Genomic DNA, 14,914 nt, shown 5'->3' on the forward strand with positions numbered 1-14,914 from the left:
CTGCTATTCACCAAACATTTAATTTTGATGAAGATGACGTGATGATTGCAGGATACCATACCAGTAACATGTCTGCAATTGCATGGTGTCAGTAGCTATTTTGGTACAAATAATAGAGGTTATTTGGAGAAAAAATAATTTTAAAGTTTTATCAAATTACAGCAAGAGCCACCTTTTAATGGCCAAACAACTAACTTCTCTGGGAGTGGATATCAGTACAGCCAGGGTAATATGAATGGGGTAAGTCCATATTTCTTCTCCTTTTGTTTCATCACATTACAATGCTTGGCTGTGCTCTTTATAGCACCACGAACATTTGATTTACTAATTGATTGTCTTCAATATAGCCGCCCAGACCGGTGGGTAACTACCCTCACTCCCCAGTGCCAGGCAACCCAACCCCTCCAATGACCCCAGGAAGTAACATCCCTCCATACCTGTCGCCAAATCAGGACGTGAAGCCACCATTCCCTCCTGATATCAAACCAAATATCACTGCTCTCCCTCCCCCTCCAGGTCAGTAAATATCCAATGAAGAAATCTTGACAGTGAATTTTTTGCTTAAAAAGTTTTGGATAGTCTGACCATGGCTCTTCTTCAACCATGTAGCCAACCACAATGAGGAGCTACGCCTGACGTTCCCAGTGCGGGATGGGGTGGTCCTAGAGCCCTTCAGGCTAGAGCATAACCTGGCTGTCAGCAACCACGTCTTCCACTTACGGCCCTCTGTACACCAGACACTCATGTGGAGGTAAGACGTCATGCACTGAATCAATATAAAGTATATTTTCAGATATTCTATCTCCAGTTAAAGCTTCATGATGCAGTAGTTTTCTTTTTCCCTGTTCCTGTGGCTTCCTTTTGATGATTGCAATTTTAAGTCTTTTAGGTCTCAGTTGGCATTTTATATAGTAGCAACAAAATTGTCAGGTTCAGTAAAGTAGTTCATCAAATGCAAGAACTTTTCCAGGAACCTAAACACTAGTTGTCACATAATTAATATTAGAAATAGAGATGGTATGTTGTTTTTAATGTTTTTCATGGTTGTAATATAGACTATTTCTAGATTGGTCTGTAAAGCAAGATTAAGAGAGAAAGAGGCCTTAATGAGAGAGAGAGGAAGAAAGAGAACTTAACGTGAATGTCTGAAACTAACTTATTTAGTTCCTGGCTCTAAGGGGTCATGATGTACGTACATTTTGGACTATTTGGTCAAAAGGCCCAATAAGTAATATCCAATGGGATTCCACAGGGTGCTATTCTAGGGTCAGTACTGTTTTCCCTTGCCATGACCAGCCTTGTTAAAATAATCCATATACATATAAAAAAGCCCCATCAAATATGCAGAGATTATGAGTGGGACACTAGTTAGGGATCATATTATTGTTACAGAATAAACAATGTGTACTGCAGTTAGCAGTGAGGATAGCATTGACAAGGATAACAATGTAAAGACAGTCGTCCATTCAAAATTCTGAGAAAAAAATAAAAATTGTTGAAAAAACACATATGTCCATCCATTGTTATGTTGATGACACCCAACTATTCCTTACTTTAAAAACTCTAATGTTCTCTTGTTGTTCTTTTTAGTCTGTCTGATCATTTGATTCTCAGTCAACAGGGAATATAGCTTCACATAAGAATCCTGTAGTCAAGAACAAATGGGTATTCTTTTATTCCTCTTAACCTTTGGCAAGCAGATTGAAAAGGTTGTGTGGTCATACTATCTGCAGCTGAGAATTATTTAAAAAATCAAACCATCATTATTCCCAGCTAATTTAGAGAAGGTCATTCATGCATTCATTTCCTCTGATTTATTGTAATTCCCTTTACTTCCCTCTCAAGCAAAAGTCACTCTCCCTTCTGGAGCTTATCAAGATCATGAAATGAGGAAACCTGCTGGTGTCAAACCGTGAAATCACATCTTCTGTTTGTTTTAGCATTGATTAGAAGGTTGGAAAGGACGTTGGAAGGATCCTACAATAGGGCCCAAAGGCTGTAGAATGAATTAATATTATTATTACATGGAGTATAACAAGATCTGTATTCACAGTTTGTCTGTACTGACGTAGGATCATGTACGACCAAGAGCCATGAACTTAGACAGATAAAATGTTAAAATCTATTTCATCAGAGACAAGTTACATCATTAGTGAAAACTGACTGCTGTTGTCGTATGTCTTATTCTTATGTCCCACAGAGCATTTTGTAACACTTATTTTTTTATTTATTTTCTTGTCTGTGCAGATCGGACCTGGAGCTGCAGTTTAAGTGCTACCACCACGAAGACCGTCAAATGAACACCAACTGGCCGGCGTCGGTCCAAGTCAGCGTAAACGCCACACCGCTCACCATCGAACGAGGCGACAATAAGACCTCCCACAAACCCCTGCACTTGAAACACGTATGCCAGCCAGGCAGGAACACAATCCAGATCACAGTCACTGCCTGCTGCTGTGTGAGTACACAAATCTCCTGAACTAATAAAAAGAGGTTTATACAAATCCACACACAAATAGCAGTTGCCAGATAAATAAAAGGCAGAAATCTACCTGCAGGTGATATTTAATGCTGAGGCTTTAGAACAAAATAAAAAAATCTGTCAGGTCTTTTTTCCTCTGGATACACATATCGGAATAGTAAAGAAAGTATTAAACTAATGCACCATATGAGGATGTTTGTGATAGTGACAGTGTTGTTTTCTCTTGCAGTCGCACTTGTTTGTGCTGCAGCTGGTCCACAGGCCCTCAGTTCGCTCTGTCCTCCAGGGCTTACTGAAGAAGAGGCTTCTGCCTGCAGAGCACTGCATCACCAAAGGTACACGCGAAAGAACACAGTCACACTTCGCACCCTACTGTCCTGATTGTTCTCAGAATTCTTGCTTATGCGCTATATTTCTTTCCGTCTGCTTCAAAGTTAAGAGGAACTTCAGCAGCGTAGCAGCGTCATCGGGCAACGCAACGCTCAATGGAGAGGACGGTGTGGAGCAGACGGCCATTAAGGTCTCACTAAAATGTCCGATCACCTTCCGGCGAATACAGCTTCCAGCAAGAGGCCATGACTGCAAACACGTTCAGGTAAGCACTGCAGGGATAAATAAACAGAGTCAAAAATCTGATGCCTTAAGTGAATAAGATTTTTAAAATAGTGTCCTGGCTAACACATATGTTTTGTTCTTACTTGTTCTTGTAGTGTTTTGATTTGGAATCATACTTACAACTGAACTGTGAGCGGGGGACATGGCGATGTCCTGTATGCAAGTAAGTTTTCCATCCTAAAAACAACAGTGTTTGCCCTGTCTATAGTTTTGACTGCAATCTTCGCAGTTGTCGCTGTCAGAATTTTAAGCCCTCTGTCTCTTCTCTCCTCAGTAAAACAGCGTTGCTAGAAGGACTCGAAGTGGACCAGTACATGTGGGGAATCTTAAACGCCATTCAAAAGTAAACTGAGACAAGAAACAAGTAATGCATATAATGCATTTCTCTGTATTTCCTTGCATCTTAACCATTTGATTTCATCTGTATTTCACCAGCTCGGAGTTTGAGGAGGTGACCATTGACCCGACGTGTAGTTGGCGACCGGTCGCCATAAAATCTGATATCCACATCAAGGAGGATCCAGATGGACCACTGGCCAAGAGGTTTAAAACGATGAGTCCCAGCCAGATGATCATGCCCAATGTGATGGAAATGATAGCTCAGCTCGGTCCTGGACCGTCGCCGTACCCGTTACTATCTTCTCAGCAAGGGGGCAACAATAGTGAATACGGCAGCCATGGTAGGATATAAACATATAATCCTAAATAGACAAGCATACATCTTCTAGATGTTGGGTATGAGCTTTAAAATAACATAACGAAATGTACATGTATATGTATATATAATAAATGTACATTTGCTTGTATTTACTGTTTTTTATTTTGTGTGCCAGGCAACAGTTACCAGGGGCACGGGAACTTTGACTTCCCTCACGTCACCCCAGGTGGTACGTCGATGAATGATTTCATGCACGGTCCCCAGCTGTCTCACCCACCTGATATGCCCAACAGCCTGATGGCCCAAGACAAGCCACTCTCCCACAACATGCCTGACTCAGTGAGTTTTCCCACCGTATATGGGGTCATCTCATATCAAATACATGGTAAAAAGGCTTAGCTGGACAACCACTCACAACATTCAACTCTATCTACTGTACATGTGTTTCTGTTTTTCCCCGATATGACCACCAGAAAAGAAAAGTTAATAGCCTGAAATTTTGGGAATTATGCCTATTCATTTTCTTGCCAAGAGTTAGATGAGAAGACTGATACCACTCTCATATCTGTAAGGAAAATGTGGAGCCAGCAGTAAGTTAGCTTAGCACATAGACTGGGAGCTAGCCTAGCCCTGTTCAATCAAAGGTAACAAAATCTGCCTGCAGCTCTACCTCCTAGTTAGTTATATTTTTATGTGGGGTTATATGCTGGACTATTTCTTGGCTAGGACCAGTAACTTCCTGGAGTCTCCTCTAATGGCCTGGCAATTTTGGACAGAGCCAGACTAGCTGTTTAGCTAAGTAGTATCAATCTCTCACAAGAAAGCAAATAAGTTTATTTCCCAAAATGTTGAACTATTCCTTAGATAACACTTAGCTAAGATAAGTTTATCAAACTGAGTTTTAAGTTATGGCAACTAGAAAATAAATTTTTGAATTCACTCACAAAGCAAGCAACTCGAAGTTAACAAATAACAGTCAGATTAATCCTTAACCAAAATACCTTCTAGTTACAAATTTGGTCTAAATATTTCCCCTGTCTCTCTACAGATACCTCACTCCGCCGGCAATGACCAGTCGCATGGTCCTTTGCAGCAGAGCTTACATGCATCTCCACACCCTGGGAGCCAATCAGGGCAGCAGCTACACCACAGCGGGCCTCCTCAGCCGTCACGACAAGCTCCTCCACCTCAGCAACAGCAGCAGCAACAACAACAGCAGCCCGGCCCCAACAACCATCCCCACGGCGAACTGGCCTTCAACCCCTCCAGCAGTTTGGATAGCCAAGCAGGGTCGGACATGCCTGAGCCATCTTTAGACGTGAGTCCTGACAAACAGTGGAAATGTTAAATAATCTATTTTCTGTGTGTTAACCAAATGTTCCTTTTTCCTTACAGCTTCTTCCAGAGCTCGCTAACCCAGATGAGCTGTTGTCGTACCTGGACCCGCCAGACCTCCCCAGCAATAGCAACGACGACCTTCTATCGCTCTTCGAAAACAACTGAGGCAATTCAGACACACAGAAACTTTTCTGACTGCCTGCAGTTTCCCTGAGAAACCAGGGCGGTCGCTCAGTACTTGATAAACACAAAGATGCACTCCCTTTCTCTTCTTCCTCTTGTACAGTTTTCATTGGCCAGCGCAGATTGACTGAAAGAGGTTAAAACTCAAAGACACGGCGGGATGGGGAGGGAGGGTCATCCCGCTCTCTCACCCCGTGGCGATACTTTTGAACTGTGCAGCTATACTCAGTTAATTTTTTTACGCCACACACAGGTGTATGTGTGCACATTAGGAACGTGTTGTAGCATTTTTTATTCATGTTTTGTTTCCTTTTGAGAAAAAAAGGAATTCACTGTATAAAACAGAAAAATAACTTAAAAAAACTGCGCTATCTGGCCAGTGTGCGTTATGTCCATATTGTTATTCCAATCTGAGAGGCCACAGCTTCCTGGTGTCACAGCTCCATTCCCTGACTGGTCTGGTTAGTCGCACTGTTTTTGTCCACCACACATCATTTAAAAGCACAAAGAGATTTTGGCAATGCAAAAAAAAAAAAAAAGAGAGAAAGAAAAAAAGATAAGTTAGATCAGCTTATTTCTGTCCTTGACAAAATGTTTTTTAAATAATTTTTTGCTCAACATTTTAAAAACGATTTTTGGGAATGATTGGCTTCCACTTTTTCCACAATTTGATAAATACATATTTTTGTCAAAAAGAGATATCCCTGCTTTACAGTCTTCTGTGGGCTGACAGCTGGAACTAAGAAGATTTTGGCCCCACTCAAACAGAAGAACTTTATATTACTTAACAAGTATAGCATACCTGCACTTCTGCGTTATCGTCCTCCTGTACAGAGGAGCGATTTTAATGGAAACGAAAGGTACAGTATGAGAAATTGGAGTTTCGTGTAACGATCCTGCTGCGTTTATTGCTTCATGCTACAACTCCTTCCATGCCGTCTGCTCTGCATGAGCCCCGGTGTCGCTCGTGTCACCATTTTTGCAACGTTGCATCTCTCTCCCTGTTAAATGATGTGCTGTTTAAGTAGTCTACAAAGTGCATGTGTGCCAAGCCCTTGTCTAGTGCTGTTCCAAGTGGTAAAAAAAAAAGATAGTGTGGTTTTTATCAGTTGCTGTTTCCACAGCTCTTTTGTTTGTACGTTTGTTTTTGATTTCTGTCAGATTTAGTATCATTTATTTAACACTAACATTGAAGGGATAATGCTGATATCAGCGATACATTTATCATGTATTTGCTGGATATACTGTGTTATGTTTGTTTGTTTTCTTGTTTTTCTTGCTGCATAATTAAACTATCCATAAATCTTTTGGGAAACTGCTCAACATCACCAAAGTTAGAGGGATGAGAATGGAGACGTTTGCGTTTGCTTGGTCCCGTGTAAGACTGAGAGTGCGTGTGTGACTGTGTGTGTGTGTGTTTATATCAGTGTGATGGGAGGTCATATTGATTTCAAAGATATAGGGGGAGGACAAATACAGTTTATCCATCACTGCTGTTCAAGAAGTGGTTTTTAAAGCAGTATTGGTGCAGACCTTTTGCCACATTTGTTTTCAATTTCACTTTTTGAGAAGAGTGCTGTTCAGTATGCAAATGTATTATTTTTTAAGAAATGCTATTGTACTGTAAATATCATTGTGAATATTTTTGTATCATCTTGATAATGTTTGTCCTTTGATCATTAGTCGTCCAACCTAACCACGTATGCTCCCAAACTCCCATCTAACCACTGACTTTGTTTGTAACCAGCATACGACAGCTGTCTCGCCTCCTTGTTGTGGGTGGAGCCAGTCCAAATGTCTCATAAGCTATTTCCTGCAGGTCATCGTGCTTTCTAGTCACTTTCCTCCCAGTGCACTCTGTCTCACACCTGTCGTTTACAGACAGGTGTCCCATTTTTACGTGCCCCCCCCCCCCCCCCACGCGCGTCAGCTCGAGGTGATTGTGTAACATCATTTCAGTTTTCAGATGTCAAGCTCATTCTGACGCAATGTTTTCTTTCACACTCAGATGTATTTGATTGAAAATGATCAATGTTGTCTATTCATGAGTTTATGTTAACATTTATCAGTGATACTGAACAGTAATGGTTTTAAAAAGATGTGGTATCAGCTGGCTTTCAGTGTAATTAGTGAGCTATGTGAATATCATAATTGTTGCTAATTGTCAATACACAGTGGTATTTTAAAGATATATCACAACCATATTTTAAAGAAATCCATGATATTGTTTATATTTTTGTTATAGAAAATGTGGCTTTTTTTAAAAGCACGAGACCATATACATTTTTATCCCCTTTTGTTTTTGGTAAATTATTTTGTACTGGTTTTCTTATTAATCTGTAAGGCTAGAAATCCAATTTCTTTCAACTGTAGCATTGTGCTGATTTAACCGACCTGGTTTTATGTAAACATTATTTTAAACGTCATTTAAGAAATATTATTTTGTTCCAGTTCGGCACACTGACATGTTGTTTCATATTTATGTCACAAAGAGACATCAAATAATCCCTGTTTTAACGATACACTGCCACTTTTTCATTTTTAACTATCTGAATTGAAACTCTTCATCAATCCCATGGAAGTCGTTCTCATTTCATATTTTGTTCTCACTTTCGAGTGAGCCAATTTGGTGTTTAAGGCAGCACCCCGAATCTGTAGATGCACAATCACAATAAAGGGCCATTTCTCTGGGGGAAGTTGTTTCAAAACAAAATAAAATAAAAAATAATAAAAATACAGAGAGTAAGGGCACGTTCATCATTCTGGCCTGGAAAGGACGTTGAGGGCAAGGCTAGATCAAACGTCCCAAGGATGCCTGTATATATGTAAATGAATATAGAGACATGTGAACAGAAATGTATTCATTTTCCCTGGGAATGTGCATTGTTTCTTCAGAATAATAAAAAGCTTGCAACCCCTCTACTGGAAGTGGCTGAATATGGAAAATGAAACTTGTTAGTTAGTGTCTGTGGGTATCTCTCAGCATTTTGTTCCCCCGCTGTAATATACTTTCACCTCTTTTGTTAGGGGAACTGGGACAGCTATGTTTTACATGTAATATTTAGCCTAAGTGTTCTAGTCTGTCACCTGCATACTCTGAGGTGCTAAAGCTAAAAAAGGAAGAAAAAAAAAAACAAGGTTACAAAGAAAATTTTTGTTTTTGGAGGGGTGGGAGAAAGGCGGTGGGAGGAGCGGGTCCAGAAGATTGTAACCGAATCCATAGTTTGTACAATTTTTGATATCATGAGCAGTTGGAAAAATGATACAATCTAAGGTGATTCATGCAATGTGGCCATTGTCTCTATTGTGTACATTGTATGTACAATCATTTCATATTCTAAACTGGTCAGAAAATAAAGGAACTAATTGTGATTTTTAGTCTTGCAGAACTGTATGTAGTTAGATGATGTGACAACCTAATATTTATCTAATAAATATGTATTCAGATGATACCTGTATGTCGCTGTGGTCTTGTCTTTTGTGCACTTGCATCATAGTCTGACAATTAGGCCTGCCTAACTCCCACAGGCTGTTTATCCAACCAGAAAGTGTAAATTGTGGGTGTCAAATTTAGATTAACATAGCTTGAGGTCAGCTTGCCAATATGTGGAAATGATATGAGCCCGCGTTAATTAACGCAACAGAATAAGTACAACAAAGTTTGTAAAGCTGCTCATGGGAATGGCGAGGAATTGGGCAGTTATTATACAATCTGTCGAGACGGAAGTGAAGAAATGAAGAGAAAACACATTACACAATGTTTTGTGCTTCTCAGGCATTTTCAGCAGGACTCAGTGGACCCACTCAAGATTAGATGCTGACACCGACACCACCCACCCAAGAAAAACTTGCTCTACGTTTTTCACTCACAAACTTATATCTGAACAAACCTCTTTAATACCATTGATGCAAAAGGAATGACAGTGTGTAACTCCTGAACTCCCACAATATGGCCACATAGTTTATGTCAGAATGAGCCTGCTGCTGCCCACAGTGTGAGACACAAAGTGAGAAGTTATACTTTTTGAGATACAAATATTAATTCAATGCCTGGGTCCAGAGTGTTTTAATTTTATTATTTAAAAAAAATTGTTAGAAGTGACGTTTTAGAAGTAAAACCATATGTGTGTGTATATATATTATATATAGCCTAAAGTATGTAAAACTATGCAAATGTATTTTAAAAGGAATATCGATGGTTTGCTATGCGCTAATTACATGTTGAACACATTCGTAAAAATTTTAATAAACAACAATTTCATAAGGGGAATAAAAGACCATTTTGAAGTCTACTGGTAACCAATCATGTGTAGGTACAATAAACTGTACACATTAAATAAATAAATACATTTGGGATTTGTTATTGTTGTAATCGCGTTCAATCTCGCGAGATGTTAACGCTCGCCGCTGTCAGAGCGTGTACTTCCGGCTGTGTCAGATAAACTTCCTCGTCTCTCACATGTCAGCGTGACTTTAGCGGAGAGCTGAGCCGAGAGGACGAACGGAGCCACTTTATCCTTTGAACATGTTGCTCTTAACGAACAGAATGAAGTTGTGCTCTCTGGCGTTTACCGCCGCCCGCATGTGCAGCAGCGGCCCCGCAGCTGCCAACAAGAACCCGACGGTGTACTTTGATATAGCTGCAGACGACCAGCCGCTCGGCAGGGTAACCTTTGAGGTGAGGAGATAAAAAAAAAAAAACAAAGCAGCCACATATTATTTTTACTTTCAGTTTGTCGTGTTTGCTTTTGGTTGAATGTACAGCTACAGTTCCTGTTTCCTTGCAGTGAGCTTCACTGACTGTCGTTGAGTTCTAACCTGTTTGACCCTGAGGCTTTGTTTCTTTCTTTTGCAGCTCAACGCCGATGTTGTGCCAAAAACTGCAGGTAACCAATGACTGTTTCATGCTTTTGTTCTGAAGTATTGTCCATTTTATGCAATTTTATACCTTCCGCATTTGTCAGACAGCTATAGGATGCCATACACACTAATGATATACTATTTGTATACCTTACTGTGCTGTGAAAACCATGTATACCCAAGTTTAGTGGGTTTTTTCTTCTTTTTTTCCCTGAAAAATGGGAGAAAATTCCCCTACTTCTTGGCAAAATAAACACTTTAAAACCCCTCTTGGATTAGCTGGCTTGCATTGTGAAAATGGACCATTTTTGAGTACTTTTACTCAATTTTGCTGATACTTGCATATTTTCATTTAAGTAAGCTTGAATGCAAGTCTGTTCTTGTCTGTTCCACCCTGTGTACGCCTTTCAGTCTCCACCAAACAGACATAAAGTTAGAAGCAGATCCTTATTTTATCAGACCTCAGGAACCTTAATCTGAGATTAAGTAGCTATTTAACATAAGAGTGTTATTTAAAATCATTCTGCTGTTAGAAACTGGCATAATGACAGGGCTGCCTTCAAGTAAAGAGACTCTTCATAGTCTCAGGATTTCTTTGACTGACTGATTATTTGAGTTGAATTAAATCTGTCACTGTGTATTTATTTAGTCAGGCAGAAAGATTTCTTAATTAAAACCACAGCTCATTTGGGAATTTCCTTATGATAGCAGACATGTAACAATAATCACATGTCAAAAATAATATCTTATTTTAAGATATTTTTCTATAAAAATGCCTTTCCTTTCGCAAAAGAAGCCAAAGTTCACAGAAGCACAAATTTACAGTAAATAAAGTCCTTTGTATTGATTTCAATTAAGAACTTTCTGATCAAAGAACACAAGTAATCAAGATTTTAAATCTCACCCGACACTCACAGGGTTCCTATACATCCTGGAAAACCTGGAAATTTAGAGGCTGGTTTTCCAGTCAGGGAAACATCTGGAAATTGATTAAAATGACCAAACATTTTGGAAATAATCTACGTTGTCCTGGAAAGTCTGTTTGATTTGAACTGTTGCTTTCGGTCTGTGGCTGAATTGTGAGAGAAAAACGGTAGTTAAGTGTCAATTTGCTGGAGTTATATTTGTCAATAGTAGGCCTACTGGTCAAAAATTACTGTTTGTGAACAACTGCTGTCATGTATTGTCAAGAAAAACTTCTTTTTTGAGAGTGGGAACCATGATTCAATGTCACCTTTCAATACTTCCTGGTTCTATAGACATACTTTGGTCCCATTCTGACCTGTTCGATTGAATACTCAGACCTAAAAGAAAAAAGATTAGTTGATTATTGAGGCAGCCAGTCATACATTCAGATAATCTTTTTTTGCTGGGATTCCCTGTTGTTACTGCATAATACTTGGTGAAACCGCTGACCTGTATGGATTGTCATCTTTCTCGTAGAGAACTTCAGAGCGCTGTGCACAGGGGAACAGGGCTTTGGTTACAAGGGATCAATTTTCCACAGGGTGATCCCTCAGTTCATGTGCCAGGTAGGCTTTTCTTTTGTGTCTCTTTTGTTGTCCAGCACTCTGTTACAGTGTAATTACAGTGATATGGTTCATTTTCAGGGTGGAGATTTCACGAACCACAATGGAACTGGAGGCAAGTCTATCTACGGATGGAAGTTTCGCGATGAGAACTTCAAACTAAAGCACACCGGACCTGGTAATCATCCCGTTGTGTTTGTGCAAAGCTTTTAAATGCCCGTTCAGTTTGAGGAGTAGCAGATTTCAGAGGTATATTCCAGATGTGCGGGGAGAGTCAGTAGATTTTAGACGCGGATCATGTCACAGGAATGTTGCAGAATGAATTTCCCATTTTGTTTCATAAATTCAGGACAACTCAGTTTGTATCCATCCAACAAAACCTGTTCCTTTGGTGCAACAAATTGCATCATTGACTACAATCACTACAGAGTCTAATGAGATTTGAGAGCACAGTGGGGACAGTGTGACACTACACAGAACAGTGCGAATGCATCAAACACTGCACTTGAGAAGCTGCTGTATTGGTGGTTTTCTTGCTCCGAGGGAATTAGCTTTGCACAAAGAGCACCGAAGATGTCAAAAATAACATCAGCAACCATACATGACAGCACATAATATGACTTAAAAACATAAATATCATAAAGACATCGTCACCTTAAAAAGCATGATTAAGAGAAGTTGATAAAACATCAAGTTCAAGACAATCCTAAATTCATACCATGTGATCAGAGCTTGTTAAGCAGCTGGATGCAGCTGGATGGACAAAGGATGGATGCTTCTTTTAGTTTTGAAGATCATATGAAAGTCATGGCTGCTGTAGGTGCCCTATTATACCTTTGCAGTGGTAATGAACATAATGCATACTGTGTTGTAACATGATCTGTCTTATACATTTTCACCACCAGGTGGCAGCATTATACACAGTGTTTAAATGACCAGTTTTGCATGATGTTTTCTTCAACAGGCCTTTTGACAGCAGATGTTTTGTGTTGAGCTGCTGTTACTTATAACATTAGTAATGTTTTAAATTCTGCATTACAGGCATCTTGTCCATGGCCAATGCTGGACCCAACACCAATGGATCCCAGTTCTTCATCTGCACATCTAAAACAGAATGGTATGTGCTGACAAACACAAAATTATTGAGTTCTTATTTAAAGTATATTTCTGGCTGGTCTAAGAAACATCTGAACAGAGCTCAGATAATTTGATAAAGACCCTGCACAATGAGCAAAACTGACCAAAAACAGACCCATCAATACTTAAAGTATGCAGAATTGTCATCTCCTTTTTTACACAGTGTCAGTTTCACCAAACAACTTGTGCAAATAAAAAATAAAAAAAAACATTACAAACAACAGCAAATAACTAAGAATTTTGCCTAAACGCTGTTTGTGCTTGTGGTGACAGTGTACGGCAGCACACCACAAACTTCGAAACATTCAGTAAAATGTTAGTTTGGTGGATCCAACACGGCATGGAAATGGAGAGTAGCTACTCTGGGACGATGTTATATATTTTAAGGTTGAGTATTGTTGCCTATTTATTTTAATCATAGTGCAGAGTGCGCAGCCATTCACAACAGCTTACCCAGGATCCAAACAGAAAAGCTCTCAAGCTCACCACCAGAATCTCCCATCAGCAAGTTTCTTTTCATAAATACACTCATTTTAAAATAGTAATCTGTCCCAGAGATTCCAGCCAGGTAAATAGCTCTGATATACCATCCAACCTTAAAACTCTGCTACCTTTGGAAGGCTTTTGTTATTCTACCTTTTTTAACATGGGTTCAGTAGTGTTCGGTTATTGTTTGAAATGCTGTTTCAGAGGTTTTTTTTCCCACCCCGCTGAGAATACATTTCTCGGTGGAAGCAGGGAATTCTTGCAGTCTTTTGGCATGACAGCAAAAATAATGTGAAGATTTGAACAATGGCCTAATATAGCAGAATCATTGCAAAAACAGTGGCATCACCCAACAAAAAGCCATGAGTCCAACCCAGTAGGGGGGCACCATGGATTGTCTCACTGTACGGGGGCAGTGATAATAAACCTCCTCTCTTCATTTAGGCTGGATGGCAGGCATGTTGTCTTTGGCAGCGTGAAGGAGGGACTGGACGTGGTCAAGAAAGTGGAGTCTTTCGGTTCAAAATCTGGGCGAACCTCCAAGAAGATCACTATCACAGACTGCGGAGAGCTCCAGTAGACTCCCATGTGAGCGGTGGACACGGCCGTAGTCTCATCTCCTGCTGTAATTTCAATGTGAGAGTCCGAGTGAAAGAGTCTCTTTCTTCAGTCAGGGCACAGAGCGCTACCTCTCTTTGCTCATTATTTCAAGAGTCACACTCTGCGTTGGTCCTTACAGCATGACACTTAACTGTGTCATGCTATAAAATGTGAACTTGTATTATAGGACAGGAGGCAATAAGATGACGGGTACTATTGTATTTGTAAGAGCTATTAATTCATTAACATACATTGAAACTGGTTTGAAAAAGGGGGCATTTATTCGCTTAAAATAAAGTCCTTTTTTTTTCTAAATATGTGAGCTCATTCGTGCTGTTTACATGAACTTAAATGTCAGTATTACATCTTTTTTAAAACTGCAGTAACTGATTTTTGGCCACTTGGCAGCGGAAACAAGTTGTGAACACAAAGTTGACATAACACTATTTAAGTTCATGTGAGAAACTTGTTAGCAAACAGTTTCTTATTTACAGTTTTGGAGCAACATTTTCATTGGAGTGAGGTTAATGTCCACCATCAACACGTTTATCTGTGCTGTGATTTTGCTATCCAACTCCTGAGGGGAATATCTGGCATCAGCTAGCTGCTCGATGTGTGTGTGCGTGTCTGTCTGCTGTCTGGTGCTGAGCAGGTAGTGTGCTGTGGGTTTTTTAGAGCTTTTTCACTGAAAACAGCTGCCTGCTGAAAACGATACTATCTATGAGAGCCGTGAGAATGAATCAAAACCATAAAATTGCAGTCCAGACAGCCTGACAATGAAGTGAAACTTGCAGAGAAGAGCTGTAGATTGAGGTGAGGGTTCTCTGTAGGTTCATCACTATGAGTGACCCTTTCACATTGTCATTTGTTACATTGTTGGTGTAAAATATGCATTATAGCTGCTTTAAAGGTCCTTTTAGGAGAATCTATATTCATAGGTATGTTTTCAAAAAATTACCTGAATATAGGAGTCGTGTCTGTCACCTTAGAATGAGCTGTTTTTATCTACAGAGGGAGCGGGTCCTC

The 14,914-nt window shown here is 39.8% G+C and overlaps 2 protein-coding genes across 3 annotated transcripts in view; both read left to right on the top strand.

The window, feature by feature from the left end:
- The window catches only part of LOC118326964 (zinc finger MIZ domain-containing protein 1-like), a 114,951-nt gene extending 106,497 nt beyond the window's left edge, over window positions 1–8,454 (top strand). For both annotated transcript variants that reach the window (XM_035660131.1, XM_035660138.1), the window contains 12 exons: window positions 163–240; window positions 348–516; window positions 610–751; window positions 2,248–2,458; window positions 2,712–2,817; window positions 2,917–3,077; window positions 3,193–3,260; window positions 3,372–3,440; window positions 3,533–3,777; window positions 3,931–4,094; window positions 4,804–5,073; window positions 5,151–8,454. In XM_035660131.1, coding sequence (XP_035516024.1) covers window positions 163–240; window positions 348–516; window positions 610–751; window positions 2,248–2,458; window positions 2,712–2,817; window positions 2,917–3,077; window positions 3,193–3,260; window positions 3,372–3,440; window positions 3,533–3,777; window positions 3,931–4,094; window positions 4,804–5,073; window positions 5,151–5,258 — 1,791 coding nt within the window. In that variant the 3' untranslated portion in view covers window positions 5,259–8,454. The remainder of the gene's footprint in view (window positions 1–162; window positions 241–347; window positions 517–609; window positions 752–2,247; window positions 2,459–2,711; window positions 2,818–2,916; window positions 3,078–3,192; window positions 3,261–3,371; window positions 3,441–3,532; window positions 3,778–3,930; window positions 4,095–4,803; window positions 5,074–5,150) is intronic.
- A 1,239-nt stretch (window positions 8,455–9,693) lies between these two features.
- ppifb (peptidylprolyl isomerase Fb) lies at window positions 9,694–14,205 on the top strand. Its single transcript, XM_035662278.1, has 6 exons — window positions 9,694–9,954; window positions 10,132–10,162; window positions 11,580–11,668; window positions 11,747–11,843; window positions 12,707–12,782; window positions 13,733–14,205. Exons 1-6 carry the CDS (start codon window positions 9,802–9,804, stop codon window positions 13,866–13,868), a joined length of 582 nt encoding a protein of 193 aa, XP_035518171.1. The 5' UTR covers window positions 9,694–9,801; the 3' UTR covers window positions 13,869–14,205.
- Window positions 14,206–14,914: the final 709 nt, after the last annotated feature.

This window comes from Morone saxatilis, unplaced genomic scaffold (genome assembly GCF_004916995.1).
Source record: "Morone saxatilis isolate NCDOM2014 unplaced genomic scaffold, NCSU_SB_2.0 Contig1, whole genome shotgun sequence".
In the NCBI taxonomy this organism is placed as follows: Eukaryota; Metazoa; Chordata; class Actinopteri; family Moronidae; genus Morone; species Morone saxatilis.

What these genes read in the sequence shown, in the direction of transcription:
- ppifb (XM_035662278.1), top strand. Translation starts at nt 9,802, where the DNA reads ATGTTGCTCTTAACGAACAGAATGAAGTTGTGCTCTCTGGCGTTTACC. An exon ending in TCGGCAGGGTAACCTTTGAG is followed by an intron (nt 9,955 to 10,131) that starts GTGAGGAGATAA and finishes TTTCTTTTGCAG; the next exon opens with CTCAACGCCGATGTTGTGCC. An exon ending in ACTAAAGCACACCGGACCTG is followed by an intron (nt 11,844 to 12,706) that starts GTAATCATCCCG and finishes TCTGCATTACAG; the next exon opens with GCATCTTGTCCATGGCCAAT.